Source organism: Gavia stellata, chromosome 31 (genome assembly GCF_030936135.1).
Source record: "Gavia stellata isolate bGavSte3 chromosome 31, bGavSte3.hap2, whole genome shotgun sequence".
Lineage (NCBI taxonomy): Eukaryota > Metazoa > Chordata > Aves > Gaviiformes > Gaviidae > Gavia > Gavia stellata.
The window spans coordinates 6,407,189-6,428,434 of record NC_082624.1 but is presented as its reverse complement, the minus strand read 5'-3'; the positions used below and the strand labels follow the sequence as shown (position 1 = coordinate 6,428,434).

General features: G+C 50.8%; 1 protein-coding gene across 1 annotated transcript in view; it reads left to right on the top strand.

The window, feature by feature from the left end:
* ANK1 (ankyrin 1) overlaps window positions 1-21,246 on the top strand; it is a 66,127-nt gene that overhangs the window by 17,462 nt on the left and 27,419 nt on the right. Inside the window, exon 2 of the mRNA XM_059831601.1 lies at window positions 19,538-19,639. Within this exon, the coding sequence (XP_059687584.1) occupies window positions 19,538-19,639 (102 nt within the window). The remainder of the gene's footprint in view (window positions 1-19,537; window positions 19,640-21,246) is intronic.

Here is a 21,246-nt window from a genome sequence, read left to right as displayed (position 1 = left end):
AGTGGGTTTCAGTGCGTTCTGGAAAGATGGGCAAAGCACGGGGACCAGCTCCTGCCAGCCCTGAGAGCAGCCTGCTCCCCACTGCTGTGCTGACAAGATCTCACAACTGGGAGAGCAGTGAAGGGGAATGAACAGATGTCTTCAGGCTACCTCCTGTGTGGCTGCTGTGTCCCTGCTGCTAACCCTGCATCTTCCTGGGTAGGCAAGCCTAATGCACTTGCTGGAGCAGTTGAAAGGGCCTCAGTACGGCAGTACTGATACTCCGCAAAGCTGGCTTAGCCTCTGCAGATGCTGAATTAGACTGAGTGAATGTCTCAGCCGGAGGAAATTCACGAGCAGAGCTGGAGAGAGTATGATTTGTTCAGATGCCACTCTCCAGAGAAGAATTCAACTAGGCTGTGAAGAGGAGCAGTTGCACTGCAAGTTTTGCAGGTGGCAAGGAAAGTTCACTTCGAGCAGTAAGCACCCCCACGTCTCCTGTGTGGTAGTTGACAGAGCTTTGAGGGGCAGGTTCCAGCAAGGCTTTGTTCCCAAATTTTTACTGCTGAGGCCAGGGAAAAGTGCTGATACTGCAAACATTCAGTAAAAAGGTCCACTGGGAGAAATAAAATAGTTGATCTCCTTCAATTTTAGAACAATAGTGAGACTCCCGTTAGCTCTGCTAGGTCAGTGGAGCTCTGTCCTCACTCTTCTGCAGAATTGCTCACTTTCCAAAGTAGTGTATGAGTGAGTATTTCTGGGACTCTGCTTCTCTCATCCAGAGGCATCTTATGTAATTGAATTAGGCCTTAGGAAAAGTTACTGTGAGATGAAATCATCCTAAATGCTGATCAGTGAGAGCAGGGCTGTAGGGATACAACAGAAATCTCTTCTGAATCATTCATTAATTACCCTTAAATGGAACTCATGGGTTTCAAGATTTCCAGTGGATTTTCTGCAGATCTGCCAAACTATTCTTCAGAGCATTGCAGTAACTGGAGAAAGGTGCAGGCTGCTGTACTGTGAGCAGGATGCAGTGGTGTGGGCTGTTGTTCTTGCTGTAATGTTCATATCGGGTTGTCCAGGCATGCCAATGGTGCTCAAGAAATAAATGAATCAATGGTATCTGGAAGAGCTAATCATGATGAAAAGTTGCATGTAGTCATGAGAACATGGATGCATATGCATCCAAGGAAGCATTTGGCTCCTTTGCTTGCTCGGCAAGGTGATGAACAAGGGCACAGGCTTCCAATTTCTTAGCTGTCTGTACAGGCTTGGACTCCGGGAAGGAGTAGGAATGTGCAGTTGCACTCCAGACCTCAGGACGTTAACTTTTCAGTTCAGAAGGCTTGGATTAAGCCTTCAGGAGGAGCAAGGACAGCAGGATTGAGAGGCTGGAAATGCGTTGCAGAGCTGCTCTCTGCAAACAGTTGCATCTTTTGGGCCTGTTAATATCACAGCATTTGTTGTGCTGGTCAGTGTGCCTTGCTGTCACGTCGTGCAGTCACTCAAGAGTTGGATTACTCCTCTGAGTAGATTTCTTGGTGGATACAAAAAGCTGCTTAGTCAGCTGCTCCACCCTTGCAGAAACTGCCTTTCTCTGAGCCAAGCGCTGCAGGTAGAGAAGCTGTCTGTCTGCCTTGCCCACTGAGACACAGCTGACACCTACTCCTGCTGATTGCAAGGTGTGTAATCAGTAGGCGTATGGGGCTGAGCATGAAAATTTCTGACTGCTTCCTTCATTTGCGACTTCCTGTGGTGGTTTAAAACATGGCCTTGAGCTCAGATAGTTACATACGAAGTGCTTCAATTATAGTCTGGGAAAGAGTAAAAACCCAATGTTCTTCCACCTTCATCCCTCTCAAAAGTCTCATTAAGTTGGTCTTAATTCTGTTCAAGTATTAATTGCCTCTGGGTAAAAACAACCCCACACATGGCACATGCTTCTGCTAAACAGTAAAGCATCAAAATAGCACTGGAAGGAAGGTAATGGGAAATGGGGGGACCCCGTCTCAGACTTCTGTCTTGTAAGGGGCCAAGACAAAATCCGCAGCCTTTATTTTCTGTATCTGTGGCTGTGGAGGGGCCTGTCCTTGGCACCCTGTCTCTTCCATAAGCAGAAGCAGTATTCAGCTGGGATTACTGCTCAGGGCCCGATTTCCACTCCTTGAAACTCTTTTCCCTGGCACCACCGCAGCCCAGACAACAGTGGTCTCTCTTGGAAGTGGGTTTAGTTAAGGGGCCCTTACGCACAGGGGCAGCTCTATACACATTGCAAGCTGGTTACTGGAGCAGGGGATCGCTTATGTAGGGCTGCTCTGTGCCAGTATGAGTGTACTAACCTCATCACCATCCCTTGAGAGATCACCTCTAGAAGTGAGAGAGGAGAGACCTTGTGAGTGTGGAGTTTGCTTTTGGTGGAACCTGAAGCTTTGGGCTCCTGGGAGAAGAGTTAGTGCTTTGTTTGTTTTGTGGGGTTTTTGGTGGTGGTTTTTTCTTTTTTTTTTTTCATTTGGGGAGGGGGAGGGAGTTTGTTTGGGTTTTGGTGGGTTTTTTGTATGGGAGGCAGAAAAGCAGGGACAAGTCCTACTCTGTGAGCTGCTGCAGTATAAATATTTCATCATAATCTCAATGACTCTCTCTGAACAATCCCCAGGAGCAAACATTAGTGACAAACGTGTTTTGCTAGCACTTTAAGGTTTTCAGACATATTCTTTGCAATGCCTATTATGGACTTTGTTGTTGATGGTGTAACTCAGTTGTTGTTGCTTATCCAGCTCCCAGGCGAGGGGTGTCTAAAGACCCAGATCAATTAGAGATATGCAGAGAATGGAGACTTTCTGTGATTTGTTTTCCTTTGGTTGTACCTTGACTCTGTGACTACCACTTCATGGTAACCTGCAGCACAGCACTGTCACAGATGTCGCCTACAAATGGCTGGGCTGCACTTATAATTCCACCAAGCTTCTTGCTGATCCCCCTCATTTTGGTAATTCTGCCCAGCTGCATGCCAGGTCTGTCCAGAGGAAAAAGCTGAACAAGTTGCAGCCAACTGTGGTGTGAACATTGATTGGCATTAATTTCATTTTTGGTGCAAACTTTCCTGCCTTGTTACTGGTATCTGAGCCCTTCATCAAACTCCAGAGAACGTCTGTGTCAAATCACAGCGGTACAGCTAGTTTTGTTTCTTGCTGTGAATATTAGAATAGAGACCTCCTCCTCTCCTCTATGAGCTCCGTGCAGAACTCTGGAAACCTGGCAGGTCTGCTGGAGAAGCAGGTGACAGGATTGCATACCTCACAGAGTGCCTGGAAGTTGAAGGCTTTTCTTGCTGGTCCAAGCCCAGAAGAAAATATTTTGACAAATCTGAAGAGAAGAGGTTTACAGAAATGTTTTCTAAGTTCTTGTCAAACTGCCTGAATTAACATGATTGAGCAAGAAGATCTTGGTGCAGACCATGGTATCTAGGTACATGGCAGAACTCAGAGACCAGGTGACTGCTGAGAATAAAGGTACATTGAAAGTGTGGGGTGAGATGTGAGTTCTTGCTCTCCTGCTCGATGCTCAGCAGCAGAGCAGATTTCTTTCCAAGAGGAGCAGAGTGCAGCCTGCCAGGTGGGGACTATGCATTCATCTGCTCTCGCAGGAGGTCAGTCTGCACTGCCTCCAGGCATGCACTACAGCCAAGTGCTGGATATCTCTCCATCTTGAGATGCCCAAATAGGTGTAACATTTAAGCATCTCAGTGGATCTGTAATCTTGCAGTTACAGCAGGACCAGTGGATCCAATAGGATCAATAGCTGGGGTGGATTAACTGCAGCCTGATTAGGGTCTTGTTACATCTTTCAGATTGGTACCTGCCTGAGTGAAAGCAGAAATCTGCACCATAAGCAGTAATTAAGAAGTGATTTGCCCTTGGCCCATATTGTGGGCATAATGCCAAACTCGGGGTTCCCAGAACTGGGATTTTTCAGATTCAGGCTGAGTTAGGTGATGATTTTTGCTCTCAGAACTGTCTGGTCTTTAACAGGGGGGAAAACAGTGGATGTTAATCCTGTGGGTGAGATGTCTTCTGGTCCACTGGATAGGAGAGCTGGATGCAGAGGTTGCTGAAAACTTTCTATCTGTGCAGAAATCTTTGCAGCCAGGATAGCACAGAACTAAGCCATAGCATAAACAATGGGCCATGAATATTACTTTCCATTGGGAGATCTGCAATTCTTTCATGTCTTCACTCTGTGAATCTGAATTCTGAGTTTTTGTGCCTGAATGAGTAGCAATAAGATAAATCTGTGTGATGAAATTTTCAGTTGCATTTCCTGGCTCACCCAAATGATGAGCAAAAAGAACACCTTATGACTCATATCATAAGATGCCAGAGAAGCACATGCTATGAAGCTGTCTGTCCTCCCAGTATGGGTGCAGGAAGGGGCAAAGGGCTGCCTAAACGTCCCGATTTTGGGCTCAGACTGCTTCCTCTCCAGGAACTAAACTCTGGTTATGCTGGCACAAGGCAGCTGTCTCTTGGAGTAAGAGAGCAGGCTGCTTCATCTCCAAAATCATGCCTTTGGAGGGAACAGTGCACAGTTCAAGAAACACAACCTGAAGAACATCTATTCAATTTGTATTTCTGGATTTCCTTTGGGAATCTCACAGCTCAAATAGTTCTGAACTGATGGATGACCATGAGACGGTTTCTTAGATTAGGGGTATGATGGGGAGAGATTTCTTATATCTAATAGCTGCTGAGCTTTGCGAACCCAGTGTGTTGGATTTCTTGCAAGTTTTTTTCATTTGTCCCATGCTTCTGGGTGCCAGTTTTTAGACTGATTTGGGGAGAAGTACTTGTAAATTCGCTCTCTGCCCCCCCCCCCCCCCCCCCCCCCCCCCCCAAGGAGATGGAGAGGCAACCAGGGAGAGAGCAAGGGCTGGAAAATCTGTGCATAGCAAATCTTTGTCCCCTTCCCACCACATAACATTGCATAGCTCCTCCTCTGACAGGAAGGTGAAGAGCAGGTGTCAGGGTGGACCTTTCACATGCTTCCTCTGTTGCTCATGGCTGATGATTCCAGCACTTTGGAAGCTGAGGGATTAGCTGTCTGAGAGGTGAGGCACCTGCAGCTCCTGTGGACTTCCTGTGAAATTATGGATCACCGTGCACCAGAAACCACAAATGCCACAGGAAGACAAGCCCCAGCCTTGCTGTGCTCAGAGGACTGCCTGCTCGGAGCAGCAGAGCATCTAGTCCAGCACTGCAGAGCATTGTTTTCTGCTTATTTATGCCTACATCACTGCTGTTCTCTCTTAACAGGAGGAAGCAGCCTGACAGCGGCACTGTTTTTCATCCCAGCTCTCTCCCTGCATGGATCTGAGTACTTGTTGTTATCCATGTCTGGGCAGTAGTAGCAGAATTGCTAGGGATTTAAATTAATCAGCTTCTGTTGCTGACTCAGCTTTAAAACTGCATTCACGTTTCCTAAGACAACAGCTTGTTGACCAGAACCGGGGAGCCTGGCTGCTCCTTGGAGCCTCAGCAGGTGACAGGAGCACAGGTGTTCCTCTGTAAACAGAAAGGGGACATGCTGGAGTAAGGTGAACCCCTAGTGTACCCTTGTCCTTGTACCAGGAGGGCACAGTGCGCGCTCAAAGAGGAGCTGCTCTCCAGTGACTTCAGCCTGGACCCGTCCTCGCATTATTTCTCAAACTGCTGAATGCAGGAACGGCTGCACTTCATTCCCTGAGCAAAAGCACACACAGTTTCCTCAAAATATTGAAGCCCACTATTAAAGAAAGTTATTGACTCTTCTCCAAGGTAATGTGTTTAAGGTTCTCTGCTGCACACACTAGACTCCCCATTCCCTTAAATGAAGGGAAAGAACAGCTGAGGACACACTAGCAGCAGTCAGCTAACTGTCTGCTGCTGGGAGATTGCTTCTCTAGTTACATGGAAGATAACAACACGGAGGAAGGAGTCTTGCATTCCTTCACAGCTACATCATAGTGCCGTTGAAGACTTTCTCCAAAGGTCAGATGCAGAACTTTGTACCTTGAAAAAACAAAACTCTTTGTAGCTGAAGGAGTAGTTTTCTTTAGAGACCTCCTCTTCCTTCTAAATTTCTGGCAGAGAGCTGCTCTCCACCCCACCAGCTCTGTCTGCGGTTGCTACTGGAATTCAATGTTTTTATCTCAGGTGTAAACCTGGAACGCAGTGGCACTGAGGCACCAGGGCTGCTGAGTCTCATCCCAGGAGCCATCTCAGGACAGCAGAGGGAGAAATTATTTTTCCCGTGGGTATAATAAATATTATAGCATCCAGGGAACAGCACTTAAGTCAAACTGGAACCCTGGCTCGCAAAAACCCCCTGAAGCCCACGGGGATGCACAGTGGCCTAAGTGGGAGTTGACAGCTAATATTCACTTAACTCTTGGCCACTTCTTCTCAATATGAGTTTGCTCTTTCTTCGAGAGTATTCCTGTTGTGTCCATTGTAAATAATTTCCCTTTGCAGAGCTCCAATTTAACTCTGTGTTAGCTTTTGTGGGTGCAACATGATACTGACATGTACAGTCTGAGAGGTCTTTAAGGGGACATTCATATGCTCAGATGTCACTAGGGAGAGGACACAGCATAAAATCTTAGGGAATGAGCAACCCAGCCAATCTCAGTTCAGGGTTTGGACACAGGTAAGTGTTAAGGAGCTGCCTGAGACCTTAGTCTTTTGAGGTGTTTTCATGGAAATGGAAAGAGCTCTTGGGATTAAGAGCCATTCATTTATTAGAGCTGTATTTGTTATTTTTCAAGCTCTCCCAGGCTCTGATTTCTCAGACAGGATTGTGCCCATACTGTTGGTTTCTCCAGAACTTCAAGCTGTGTCAAAGATGTTACTGCTAGGTTTAACAGGCAAGGTAATGGTGACAAACTGCTAGTTAAAGCAAGTTGCTCAAGGGTATTAGTTTTCAGCACTGATACATGCAACTTGCCTGTCTGCAGTTAGGTAGGGGGAACTTCAGAGCTGCCTTAGGTGAGGTGGTAGTGAGTGAATGAGACCTAGTAGAGGGATCAGTGGGAAGTGTTCAGAAAAATATGATTAACAAGAGACAGCAATTAATGTAGCAAAGACACCAGTTCCCTTAGAGGTGAAGCCTGCACCAGCTCCACAACCAACCAAGGAAAAGAAATGGTTATTAGTGTATTGCATACTTCAAGGCAAAGTGCTCTGTTCTCCCACTTCTTCAGGGAAGGGAGGAAGCAGGCATGTACCAGCCACCTCACAGGTGCCTGTTCACTCATGCTCCTGCAATCGCCTTCACTTCTAGAGCTGTAGAAGTGTGACTGATAATAGAGTTACCCCTATGAGCTCCATACCGTTGCCTCAAGACAGATATCTAGTGCCCTGCGATATGCCCATCTGCCTCAGCTGCTGATCCATGGGCCTGCTACAGTCCAGTACCTCTCAGCCCATGTGGGTGTCACCGATAGCCTGGGGTACCTCAGTGACCTGAGCTCTTGCTGCCTCCAAACACCTCGTTGGAGGTATGGAGAGGTTGCTGGAGGGCTGTTTGCAGGCAGAACTCCAGGTCTCAGTGGGGGAGCAAAGGCTTCGTGGCTTGGCCAGGTTTGCCAGGACTGTGCCTCGTGCTAATGTGTTTCTGTCCCTCAGAGGAGCTCTGACCTGCAAACATCCCTCTCAGGGACTATTGGATTTAGGCACTTATCTTATTTCTCATGGCTGCAGAAAGGCTCTGCCTCAGTGGTGGGGACCTGGGGCAATTACTTCTTACTGCCCACCACGTGGCCTGTAGGCATGTGCCAAAGTACCCTGCGGTTACCCTTACAGTACCCCACAGTAACCACAGCTATTTCCTGCTCTGCACACAGTCACAGGGTTTCCCTCCCTCAGCCATGCTGTGGCTGTGGGTGTATGATGTGCATGAGGGAATCCTGGGCTGGAGCCAAAAGGTGAGCGCCACGTCCCCTCCGGCACTGTGCGGGGCTCACCTCTCCACCCTCATGGGGAGGACGTGGCATCACTGGATAGCTAGAAATCTGTAGGACTGAGCCAATCTGAGACTGCTCGCCCCTTGCAGCCAAAGGAATTGCCATCCCAGAGATTATGCCATCTCTGAGTTTGCCTGTAATGGGTTTGTGAAAGTCACCACTACTGGTGCTCACTGGTGCCAGAGACTGCGCAAATCAAAACTAAAGCCTAGTCCCCGCCTGAGAGAGCTCTTGCAATAGAAGGAGGGGAGGGCACCCATTCAGCAAACAGGTGGAGCAATGTCACGGGCACTTTTACACTGCTTTTCCCTGAGGTGTGGTAGGAGGTAACCCCAAATGGATTGGAGGGCACAGGTCTTGTTTGTAGGGCTTTGTCAAGTGTGTGTGTTATCCTGGTGACTGCAGGACCTGGAGAAAGTTTGCATTATGCTGAGGCAGCAACTTTGAATAGGCTCATAAGCTCTGGCTGGTAAGGTCCTATCTTCAGGGTGCAGAGGACGTGTATTTGCATTCATGGCATGCAGTTAAGCGGGGGGGGGGGGGGGGGGGGGGGGGGCGGGGGGGAAGCAATCTGAGACAATGATGATGTTGATCTGTAGGTTCAGACCAGCAACACTTTTTAAAGCAAATGTAGTGTGCCAGCCAGCAGTTGAAGTGCCCATCCTTTTGACAATTAACATTTGAGCTCTACCTGAACTGGAGGTGGCGTCTATTATAGCTCATATACCAGAGGGAACCCAGAATTCCAAGGAAGTGCTGAATTGCACTGGACAAGGGGATGATGTTTTGCTTAGACTGAGGTAAGGACTCTGCTTTGCTCTAATGCTTCAACGTGGCCTTTGCTCAGTATGAAAATCTCAATTTCTATGTAATGCAAAGCATTTTTCCATTCTAACAGGTTTTCTTGATCTTCTTTTCCTGCCTCTCAGATGATATAAGCTTTCCCAGTGGTGGGCTGGGCTGTTTTACGGGCCTTCCCTAGGGAGATACAGGTAGCAGAGCTGTTGTTTTTTCTCTCTGAAGCTCAAGTGTCACAAGCTGTATTTATCTGTATGCTGCCCAGGCCTTTCCAGGTGAGATCACCTCATGGCCTTGCATTCACTGTTTTGGCCCCAGTGCCTGGGAGGAAGTGCCTTGGCCTTCTTGAACCTGTAATTTGCAAAAAGGGCCAGGTGAATGGTAGCTAGAAATAGAAACCAAGCAGTGCGGCTCCCCTGCAGTCCTCCAGTGCTTTGTCAAGATGGCCCCAGTTTAGCATCTGGATCCAAGATGGGGTTAGCGAAATACTAGCAGAAGGATGCCTCCTGCCAGCCCGGAGTGCCAGGGGAGCATCGCTCTGCGTGTGTCACTCTGAGCCTGAGCACGAGGAGAGGGTGGGATGGGAGCGGTCTCCAGGAGGTCTGTTCCTTTGAACAATTGGTGTGACTCCCTTGCGTGTCTTTCAGAGAGGGCATGCACCAACCACTGTGGACCCCTTGCCTTCTTGCTGCAAGCAAGGATCTCCTGAAGGGATGCTGGAGCAGGAGTCTGCTGTGCAGGTAGAAGGGGGGAAGGGGCGCGTTCATTGTATTGCAGTAGGCTCCAGGCCCTACAAAGGGCCTGGAGCTGCTGTCATTACACCTCATTTGCCACTTCAGTTCCACCCTGGCGTCCTTCATTTGGGACTGTGCCCAGCCAAGGTCTGCAGAGACCAGTGAACAATCTGGGGTCTTCTGCTAACTGCCTCTGGCCCAGCCTGCTTTCTGCAGCACAGACCAAGAGACAGTGTGGTTCTGGCCACAGAGCTGTTTCATTTTGTTTTGTGTTTCTGAAGTTTCCTCTTCCCTTGTACTGTTTGAAGAGCAGGGTTCACGCACGTGGGCTCTTCCCTGTTTACAACTCACAGATATGTTTATGAAGTGTGCCTCAGGCATGACACTCACTAAACACTTCGTGTCCAGCCTGGCAGCTGTCCCCAAGCCCCTGACGTGGGACAACCTGTAATCTCCAGACTCCAGGCAGGAGCCTCCCCCTTGTGCCGGCATGCAGGCAGGCAAGTGTGAGTGGTGATAGGGTGCAGTCCTGCGGCTGATAAACCTCTTCCAAACTGGCTGCTCACACTTGGTTTGGCTGCAGCACTCAGTGTAAGTGGGCTGATCAGAGCTGTAGACCCTGGCTGTCCAGGGTGAGCTGACTTTCTCCTGCAGCGATGCCATGCCTGCATTACTTGAGGGTGAGTACTTGGGCATGGTAAGGGGCTTGCTGGGCAGCACTAGGGGAAGAGGAATCAGGTCAGTTTTCAGGGTGTTGGTTTGCACGCGGGAGTTGAGGAGTATCCTGGCCAGTAACATGGACTTAAGTCTGGTCCAGAGAAAATGGCCCTTGTCCCCAAAAGACTGCAGCTGCATGGACCATAGAATGGCAGGAAGGGGTTTTCTGCCCTTCTTAGGTTGCTGGGAACTTGCCTAAGGTCATGCTGGGAGCCAGTGGCAAAGCCAGTATGGCTAGGTCCCCCCGGTGCTGTACTCGCCTCACCCTTCTCACCACTGCTTTGTTGGCAGAAGGGAAGTGCCCCAAGTGTTGGGGTTTTTGTGGTATTGTAATGGTAAATGTTGATTTCTGTGTTATAATCTTTCTTATTTTACCCACCCGAAGCTCTGGGACAGGTGCACAGGATGACGTTTCTTTCTAGGCACAGTGCTGCACTAGCTCTGCTGAGGAGCAGGTGGCTGTGCTGCTACGGCTTTGCTCGCATGTCCTCACCAGGGATCAGCTGGCAGAGACATACTGCCAGGCCTGTGCTTCAGGTGCTTTCCTGTCAATGCTTTCTTCCCTGCATGGCTTCCGGAGGCTGCACCCCGAGTGCTGGCCAGACCAGCCTGGCTGAACGCTGCTAGCAGTGAATCTATTGCAGCCATGGCGCAGGGACTGTACTGCGATTCCTCACAGCCTGCAGATCCTAGCAGAAAGCCCCCTTCTCAGCGCTTTTGCTCGTGCAGACAGGCAAAGCAGGTGTGGACTAGCCCTGCTGAAGCAGAGGTAGAGAACGAGTCAGAACAGACTGCAGAAATTAGGAGCAGTTTATAAGGATCACAGGAAAAGAGAAGGAAGTTTGTCCACAAATCATTGGGGCAGACTCTGGCACAGTCTGGACTCCAGCGCATCTCCTGAGTGCAGAGGCACTGCCCAGAGCCCAGGACAGGCTGGAGATTGGCCTGCAAGGTGTGCCTTAGTCCCTGGCTTGCATCAGGCAGGCTCAGAGCATGTCTCTGCTTTCCCCCTTGCACTGGCAACTGGCTGGAGCCCTCTCAACTCCCCGGTGTTCATTGCACACACCTGCCTGAGCCATGTCATGGTCCAAGGAAGGATGTGCATTAGGAAAGTAAGAGACAAAAAGCAGTTACAGTGCTGCTGCATTTCTCTCAGCAGCTGTAAACCCTATTATGTTGTTAGAAGAGGTGTAGTGCCTGGGCGAAAAGCTCTCGTGTATTGCCTTCAGTCACAGTCTATATATTTTCTGGTGAGGTAAAAATAGCTTTTCTTTTTCAGGATATGCAGAGAGCAGAGGCTCCTGCTAACATCAAAGGAGAGTGACAGCTTTCCCCTGGGTGTGCGTGGCCTCAGCTGGCAGGAGCAGTAGCTGTGTTAATTCTTGCCTTGTTTTGGCTCTGTGTGAAAGGAACGGTGTCCTGGTCTCTAGCTTCCTGTTCAGACCTCTGGACCAGCCCCTGTCCTCTCTCCACTCATTGCTGCTGGACCCAGCAGTGTACTTCACTGGGGAAGTGATGGTTTACAAATGACAGAACAAGATCTTGATGCTACTACTTAGAAAATCCATTAGTAGCAGGCGGGAACTGACAGAGGCAAGCTTTCATAGAGCTGTAGGCTGTAGCACCAGGGGATCATTATCAGAAGGATCAGTCTGCTGTGTAGGGGCAGCTCCCAAGTCCTTGCTCAATGCAGATTAAGCTGTTCCTGGTATCCACCCTCCTCCCAGTCCTGAACCTGTTCCAGCTTCAGCAGCCAGCAAAGGGGACCTGTGAGGGGGGAAGGAAGGAGCCAAATGGCAACACAGATGCTGTCTGTATCTGAATATGCTCAGCAGGGCCCGCGTTAACCTTGGCCCTGAACTGCACCACCAGTGACAGTCCAGGACTACCTCTCTTGTTAAGAGTGCATAAAAATGGGCTTTCCGAAAGCTAATTACTCATGATTATGTAATGATGGAGGATTGCGCATGATGGAGGGGCCAGTCTGGTGCCTGTGCCTGAAAGCTTGCCCCCTCTCCAGTACTTCCAAAACGCTAATTGACAAGTTGACTCCCTTCCCACAAACCTGCCGCGGCCCCTCCTCTTTTCGCTTTGGGATTTCTCCTCTGCCAGTTGTGCTGAGTTCTCTTCCAGCTCTAACAGCCCCTTGCCGCAGGAACATGAGCAGATCTTTCATTTCCTGCATGCTCCGAGTCACCTGCTGCAAGATGGTTGGGCTCCCCCTTGCATTCTGGTCTGCGGATCTCTGCTGGGCATATAAGCCCTTGGCCTCCATGGTACATGCCTTGGGGGAGGCCTGGGACTATTGTGAAATCTCCACTCAGCAGAAAAGAGCATGGACAAAGGGTTTACTCAGGCCAGTGCATGAAAGGTGAACAAACTCGCTTGGCAGATGCCTTCCAGAGATGACCTCTGGTGCCTTGACTATCATCAGTCCTATTAAGGTCTGCAGACCTGTCTTAAATCATGTGGGCAGAGGTGAGGATGATGAGAGAATAGAATTTGGGCATATGGATTTATCTGTCTTAAATCATGTGGGCAGGGATGAGAATGATGAGAGAATGAAATTTGGGCATATGGATTTATCCTTTTATCTGATGAATTTTCCTGCTGCTTTTGCTTTTCTTTTTCATCTGGGTTTGCAGTATGTGCCTGGTAGCCTGTTCTCTGTGCTCTGCTGGCTGCCTGCCTGAGGCTTTGCTACTATGGCCTCTCTGGAGATGCTGTGCTCTGCTGAATGCTGTCTTCTACTCAGAACGCAGAAACCTGCCAGTAGGTTTTGTTTCTACTGCGGGGACCACTGAGAGTGTCAAGTTTCTGTGAATACAGATAGGAGAGAAAGTTCCTGCAAGGTGGACGGTGTGATTTCTGTTTCTGGCATTTTGAGTTGAATCTCCAATTCAATTTTCCTGATCTTCCCTGATCATCTTAGAGAGACCCTAGGTGCCATCTTTGACTGCTCTTAATCTTAGCAGCTGTTTTAGTGTGTTTTCAGGACTGACACACTCTTCTCATCTGATGAGAAAGGATCCAGGTTATCACCTGCAGATCTGGACACTTGATGTCTGCAAGGCAGGGAGGTCCAAACGAGCTCTGGCTCCAGAGAAATCCCCAGGTTGGGCAATTGCTTAAAAGTAAACCACTGCACTGATGTAAGGTTTTGCTGTCTCTGCTGGAAATAATGCCTCAAAGGTGAGTGTCATGCCCACTACTGGACACAAGCCCACATGAGCAAAGACATGTCAAAGCAAACGTCAAGGGCTGTTGCAAGGTTTAGTGCACTACCTCTCCAGCTGGCAGCGCTGACGTTAGGTTCCAGCACCCTGGCATTAGCAACTGGAAGTGACTGGATGACCTTCTAGATGTGAGTTGGACCTTTCCACACCATCTAGGTAGGATACCCATAGCAATACGTGGCTTTGGTGCCAGGATTCAGGTTTGCATCTCACTGCTGGTCCTGGGGCTCTTGGGTTGTTGGGGTGATCGTGTGCTGCCCAGCCTGCCAGGTGTTTGCTTGCTGGACCTCCTCTGTCCTCTGTTCCATGAGCCCATGTCAGTCTGGCTCTGTTTCCCCCTGTTCACTGGCAAACTGGCCATGTACAGGAGGAAATGCGTCTGCTTGGCAGGGCCAAAAGCCACTGCTGCCTCCCCGAGGCAGGGCCAATGGTAAAACTGTGCCTTCCCCTTAGCAGCAGCACATGACTCTCGGAAGAGATCGTGGCCCTCCTGATGCTGTTTCTCTGCTGTTCACACATTTCCACATCCCAGTTTGCAAGATGCCTCAGCTGACTTTGCTCCTAATGTATCCCAGAGAAAGGGTGGCACATGTTGCTCCTCATACGGGGTTTTGAGAGAGCGTTAGAACAATGGAGCTGCAAACAGATGCCTGCAGTGTGCAGAGCAGGAGCTGCTAAGCTCCTTGCTGGAAGGAGCACATGTCTTCCAAAGAATACAAAAGAGACAAAAGGGTTTGAAGATGCAGAGTTATCATTAGTGGCAAAACTCATGAGACAGCAAGAAACCTGTGTAGTGGTGTAATTGCTTTCAGGATCTTTGCTAAAGAGCAGCCATAGGAAGCTTTTCATGCAGCAAAGCCTGATGCTCCTCACTGGCAATGTTTTCCAGTAGCTAGGCCTGGAAGAAACAAAACTGAACGAGTGCCAGGGCTGGCAGAAGGGTGCCTGCCCCAAGGGCGGTGTACATGGGCCTGGTCTGCATCCTTCTGCCTCTGGCATGCAAGGACTAAGGCAAAACTGCCACACAACCAGCTTACCTCTCTTCCCATGCAGGTGTCAGCCGCGTGGCTCAGCAGCAAAGCAGACCCAAACTTCCTGGCCACTGCGTCTGACTGCTGTTTGGCAGAAAGTGTTTTGCTCCCCAAGGCATGGGAAGTAATTTGTTATTTCAAAGTCTGCATTGCAATTCCTCTTCTTTGGTATAAGAGCAGCACTGTTCTTCATTGAGACCAGAGACTCTGAAGATACGCGGCAGAGACCAGGGAAGGGGAAAGGCAGGGGCTGAATGATGTGACTGAGAATCGAGACTCTGGGCATTCCCTGTAGCACTACATGTTTCAATTGCAGGGCAGCTGTGGCTGTGTGATACCTCTGGGTAGAGAGTGAAGAAAATACAGCCCATTTCAAAAAAACTCACAGTGACCGCAAGCTCCCCCACTCTTCCCTCTCTGCAACTAGTCCTTGCGGCTCTTGCAATGGAGAAGGGAATCAGCTGGTTTTAAGTGTCAAAGCACTTTGTTTCTGCAGGCAGCGAGAAGGTCTAGTGGATGCTAGCAGCCTCTGACTGGGTGTGCTGCCCCTCACCTGCCTGTACTGTGGCCTGGTGGTTGTGTGGCATGGGCAGGGCTGCTCTCCAGGGACTGCTGGAGTCAGAGACTTGTTGGAAAGGGTGCCCAGTCCCTTTCTTTTGGCATCTTTGGCCCTGTCCATAGCAGCACATGTTCCCAGGCAGTCCCACAGACCTGTGTGCGCATCCTTGCAACGAAGGGGTCTCACCTCCTCTGGAGCTCCTCAGCAAGAAGCTAGCTCAGCCTTTCCTCATGCCGCGTGCTGTATAAACAACGAAGGAGTTGCAGTCCCTGCTCAGGCTGCCTCGTCACTCCAGCAGAAGACCTGCAGATAGAAGAGACAAGTGGGCAGACAAGGTAAAGAGGGCAGCGTAGCAGGATGCACATGTGCCTTTTGCCAGTCTGGAGCAGTGTGGCAACTTGCTTCTTGCCCGTCTTTGTGTCCCAGAAAACACTGTGAGATCAGGACAAGTCCCTGAACTCACTTGCACTTGAGAATGATCTACGTGTAGCATTTAGCAGCTTGTACAGAGTGGGCTCCTGACAAGTGTGGCCACCTTCACAGAAGGAGGCAATGCTGAGACCCTCCCTTCCTTTATCAGTGATGTGCAGAAGGAGCTGGTGGGAGCTCCTCCCTGGGTGGGAGTGAAAGCGAGGCACTGCCAGAAGAGATTAGAGCAGGAATCCAACCACAGCCCAAAGACAGAGGAGGATTACTGAACCTCCGCCTGCAGCCCTTGAAATCCAGCCTGAGCCTCTGGTTTGGCAGAACTTCCCCTTTGCTTATTGCCTTAGCCACGGCTACGATGCAATGAGCTTGGTCAGGTCCAGGCTTCTCATGTTGGGGTGAAGGGGCTAGGACATTCATCCAGTGGCAATAATGTTTTGTGGGGCGAGGCTGTGAGAGCAGGAAGACGCCTGTGAACAGGAACAGAGGAAGCCACTAATCAGGGCCAGGAGAGGGAAAGGGAAAAATGCAGATTGTCAGCAGACAAGGGGAGCTATTTCCTGAAAGAAAAGAAAGGGAAGGAGAATAGAAGCACAGTCCAATGTGCTGTGCTATGTTTTTTACTTTAGAAGGTCTTGGAGCACTTTACAAAGTCCGTATCTGAGGCTTCTCCCTCAGAGAATTGCTGGCAGCAACCTCCTGACATTTCACAGCTTGAATGTCCGCAAGTCTGTGGAGCACAACACCTGTGTGCAGGATTTAGCAGTCATGTAAGAGTGCAAGAGGTACACGATAGCAAGTGAGGCAGTTTATTTTCTCCCCCGGCATAGCTCCTTCCTGGAAAATTGCTAGGAAGGCAAAGGAGAAGGGAAAGAAACACTACAAACTCCAAAGAAAGGAAAACCAGTAGAGGCACTCTCTGCATCGGGAAGCAGTTGCTCTATATCCTGGGGCACATGGATAGCAAGTGACTGCGTGTGTGTACAAATACTGGGGGTGCATGTAGCGTGCCCATGCTACGCTTTGTGCTTATTAGTGGATGGTAACTGTGCAATGTGTGTGTGTCTGTGTTTAGGTACATTGGTGTTGTGCCAACAGGGATATGTGTGTTTATCTTTTTGATATGCACATCTACTTGTGTCCATAGGGTCTCTGCATTTCTTGCTGTCACTGCTCCTTTTTGCTGAAATTCAGGAGATGGCAGTGACCCAATCCCTACTTCAGTTCCCTGGCTAATCTAGTGTTGTCTTGATCTCTGTGACACCCCAAAGTAAAGCGAGCTCTTGTGAACTAATGCCCCCTGAATAATAGGTAGGTAGTCCCAACATGCACACTGACATCAGAAGGGCAATATGACTGCAGATCTGTTTCCTGTGCTTTTACCCTTTGAGCTGAGCTATCCCTTCTTCTCTGGCTGCATGTGTTGTCTGACTGCTGGTGTCTGATGTCCCGCATCTCTCTGTGCATCTCTGAAAGGTGCATGCTGAGCATGGGGAGCAGAAGGGCAGTACCTCTGAAGCACTCAAGCCTCAGCACATTCTCCAAGGCTCTGGCCCCCAGCATGCAGAGGGTCGGGAGGGAACCGCGACCACTCTCCTCTGTGGCAGGTGTTACCTGTGAAATGCCAGGCTCCTGGGCATGTCTGTGGGGCTGCTCTTTCTCTGCTGTTCCCAAGGTGGTACCTGCAGCTCTGACCCGCTCCCTGCGCTTGGCAGCAGTCATCTGCTTTCCGGAGGCGGCTTGGTATTAAATATCCTGTCTGACACAATAATGGAGAGAAAATGAACAAATTCCATTAGCGGCTGGCAATCCCTGCAGGGTCTGCATTGGAGCGAGGAGGGAGCCTGTATTTTTAGACAGAATGCAATGTAACTTACTGGCTCTCTCAAAGCTGGGGAGTAGATAACCAAGGAGGGAGAGAGGGGACACCAGGCTCAGGTTTCAGCTGAAGTGCCGGACTATGGCAGCACGAAAGGGCAGGTCCGGTCCAGACGTGGCTGTGAGTATACAGTGCACTTCTTCGTGCCCACAGAGACCTCCGCTTTGCTTTTCTGCTTGCTTTCTGCCTGTAGTCTCTGCTGCTGGGCATGCTGAGGCTTCAGAAGCCCCTTTGCCGCTGGAGCCTGTAGAGTTTTACCATTTTAATCTTCGCAGCTCCATGTGTGTCCCATGGGTGGGAGAGCCTGGCTGAGCTGTGCTTTGACTTTCCAAGGGGTTTGCTGTTCAACGCCTGTGCTGTGGCTGGCATGCCGGCAGCATAGCTGAGGTGCTGCGCTGTCATTGATACTGACCTGAGATGCAGAGGCTTCTAGCAGGGTCTGGAGTTGGAAAAGCTCTTTGCATTCAACCTTTTGCTTGAAGCTGTCAGTGTTTCCTCGCTAGACCCCAGACAGCACGCAGGGCTCAAAGTGCAAACGTGCGCTTCTGAGCACAGCGCTGGTGCTGCCTTCTGCCTCTTACAGTAGATCATCCTGTGTGAGCAGAGCGGTGAGGCGCCACGTTGTGTCTCCTCTGTGCTCACAACCCTCCACAGAGCTGGCAGCTCTGCTGTGAATCTGGGGGCTCTTCCCAGATGGACAGGGTTCTCCTCGGAGGTGGTAGCGAGTGGAGCCAGCTGGCACAAGCGGTCATGCGATCAGCACGTGTTCCCCCCGGCTGCACACCAGGGCAGGGCATGGTGGTGCTGCCCTCCACCACCTGTCCCTCTGGGCTGCTCCAGAAGGGGCCATGGCACCCAGCTACTGCTGTGGGAGCCCGGGCTGAGTTGTGCAGGGTGTGCCTGGCACAGTGAGGGCCGGTACACCCTGTCTGTGGGCCTGCCTTCTGCAGGGGGTAGCAGGGTGGTGGGCCCAGGACATGGCTACATTTCTCTGGGGTGGGAGGGTCGGGCAGAAAGGATAGGCTGGGGGAGGCAGATGGAGGAGAGCAGAAGGCAGCTGAGTTCCAAAGTCCAAATTCGAATGGCTGAGGTTGCAAAGAGAAGGGAAGAGAGGAGCCCTGAACCCATGTGGGGCATCATCCTGCCTCCAGTGCTGTCCTCTGTGGCCATGCTGCTTCCAGTTTCTGTCCAGGAGCTTCCTCATCCTGGGTGCTCCTCTGCAGCCGAGCTGTGGGCACTACAGGATGGCCTGGGATGGCAGGATGTAGGCTCTTGTAGCACAGGAGGTCCCTTGGTCAGTCACAACTTGAGTGGTACAAGAGGGGTTCTGATTTTCTATTGGCGCTGAAGGCAGAGGAGTGTGTCCTGCGCCCTTGCCATGGATGTCTCATGGCTCTTTTCTGTAGAGAGCCCTTTGGGCTGGACTTAGGAGGCAGGCACCAGTTCATAGTTACTGGTCCAAGGTCCCAGCCTCACAGAGCCACGTCACTGCATTTCCACCCTGTTGTTCTCCAGCTTCTGGTGAGCCATCCCATGGCCTTCATTTGCTGCCTTACACTGCTAAATAGTGTTGCTTGAAGTATCGCTGTGCCTTGCCTGGGGTGGCTGCGACTTAGTGGTGCAGGGAGGCACTGCCTTGTTTCTGTCGGAAGAGAGAGTTGTAACTTTCCTGGCTGCAGGGCGCTCAGCCGGGGTCATTGTCCCTGGTGCCGGTACTCGAACTAACCGCTGCTACTACCCAGCAGTTTCTGGAGGACAGCAGGGGTGGGCTCACCGCAGCTGCAGTCTAGACCTCGTCCATCACTGCAGTCTCTCAGCCAGGACACAGAGGCGTTTCCTGGGCCAAGGGAGGCTGCCATGGTGGCAGGAGTCCTCTTAGAGATTCCTCCCTAACCTGCACGCACCGCTGGGATGAGCTGCAGACTTCGCGTGGCTCTCCTGCCCCGTCATATGGATACTCTTCATTCTAAGTCCAGGTCCCAGCCTTGCTTCTTCCTGTCTGATTTGGGAGACCTCAGTCTGTCCCAGCAGTTCCCACCTTGACCTGCCCGGCCTCTGCCTTTTCTGCCCTTCCTCTGTAATCATGTTCTCTGCAACCAAGTGAAGAGCTGTCCCTGTGCTGGTGATGGGGGAGAACGGGGGGACTCTGAGTCTCATGCTTTTTCTTTTTTTCCCCAAGGCTGATGCTGCAACCAGTTTCTTGAGAGCTGCAAGATCTGGGAATCTGGACAAAGCCTTGGATCACCTCAGGAATGGGGTAGATATTAACACCTGCAACCAGGTAGGTGAAAGCCACAGGGCTTCTGGTACCGTCTCTGATTCATGTGAAAATGTGCCACGAGGTGGGTCCCCCAGGCCCAGTGACAGTCACTGCACCCCTTCCTTACACTGCTCCCATAGGAAAGAGGCAGGGAGGGCTCCCCGTGGCTGCTCTGCTCTGCGTAGCTGATTGGGAGCACCTGCCCTGATCCCACAGTCCTACCTGCCACGAAGCAGAGTATAAGCTGGCTGGTAATAAGTTGCCTGGCGGAGGAAGTTTAAAAACTTCGTGGGAGAGGCTGCCTGTCCTGACCCCACTCCCCTCCTGTGCCTGATGCGCTTGGCTCCTGATGAAGTGTCTGGGGGTGAGACAAAAGAGGTGCTGTGTTAGGTGGAGTGCAATGGCAACTTTGCTGTGCAGACACAATTTTCTGGGGATGATCTGCTCTGCAAAGACACATGTCTCCAGAGCTGTGGCATGCCCAGCTGAGGCATAGGTGCGCACCACCCTGGCAGAGCATGGAGACATGACTGCCAGCGCGGTGGCAGGATCCCTGGGGTGTGGAGTTGAGTGTCCTGGCAGACCCCATCCTCGTCTCACCTGCACCACCCCTTGCCAGGCTCCAGGCAACCTGCAGTCCCTTCTCCCTGTCTGTGCCAGGCAGCTGGCACAGGAGCTCCTAACCGGAATTGAGCTCAGGGGAGAGGCCACACACACGGCAGACTGCATCATGAGAGCTGGGCAGGCTTCCGCAGCTGAGCTGGGTGGAAACAGGTCCTATGCTGGGGAGGAAAACGGCTGACCAGAAGGCAGATCTGGACCAGTTGTCTTTGGGGCAGGGAGGGCAGCAATAGCTGTAAAGATCTGGGGAGCCTGGCAGTACTGTCTAGAGCATAGCAAAGGGCATTAACAGGTAAGCAGAGAGGGAGATCTGAGGCTTCTTTAGGGTGACAAGCAACCGGGACTGCTGGAAGGGGCTCAGCTACTTATCAGAGGGCAGAGCAAATAGCTGTGAACAGTGCAGCACAGTGGCTGGGACGTTGCAGGAATCACTCCTGGGGATATTCTCCTTGTCTGCAATCATCAGGCTTTCAGATTCCCAGAAGCTGCAGCTTAACAGAAGCAGGGGATGTTTGCAAAATGCCAGTCTTGGTGGCTTGGGAGGTGTTGGGCAGGTAGAGCCCCTCCTAGCCCACAGCAAAGACAGGTCAGCCCCAGGAAGGGAGAGCTGCAGGCACAGAGGAATTGTTTGCACATAGTCGACAGAACATTTTGTATCTGTGTACCTGCCAAATGCAAGTGGCTCAGCCTGAATCGGGGTAGGTGCTGTAGGGAGAGACTTAGGGGGCTTGGGCTGAGCAGGTGGGACAGACAGACTGCACTGTCGGCTGCTTTCCAGAGCAGTAGTGATGCTGGGGAGGCTGGCTCAGTAGGTAGCACAAATGTATATTCACCTGATTCAGTATCAAGTCCCCAAACCAAGCGTAGTTTAGACCTACTGATTTGTGCACTGCAGTGGCCAGTGCAGTTACTGCAGACAGATTTCCCCAGGAAATGTCACAGTCTCCTTTTCTTTTCTGACTGATGGTACCATGCAGGGATGCTGGGCTTCTGCAGGCCCCTGGGGC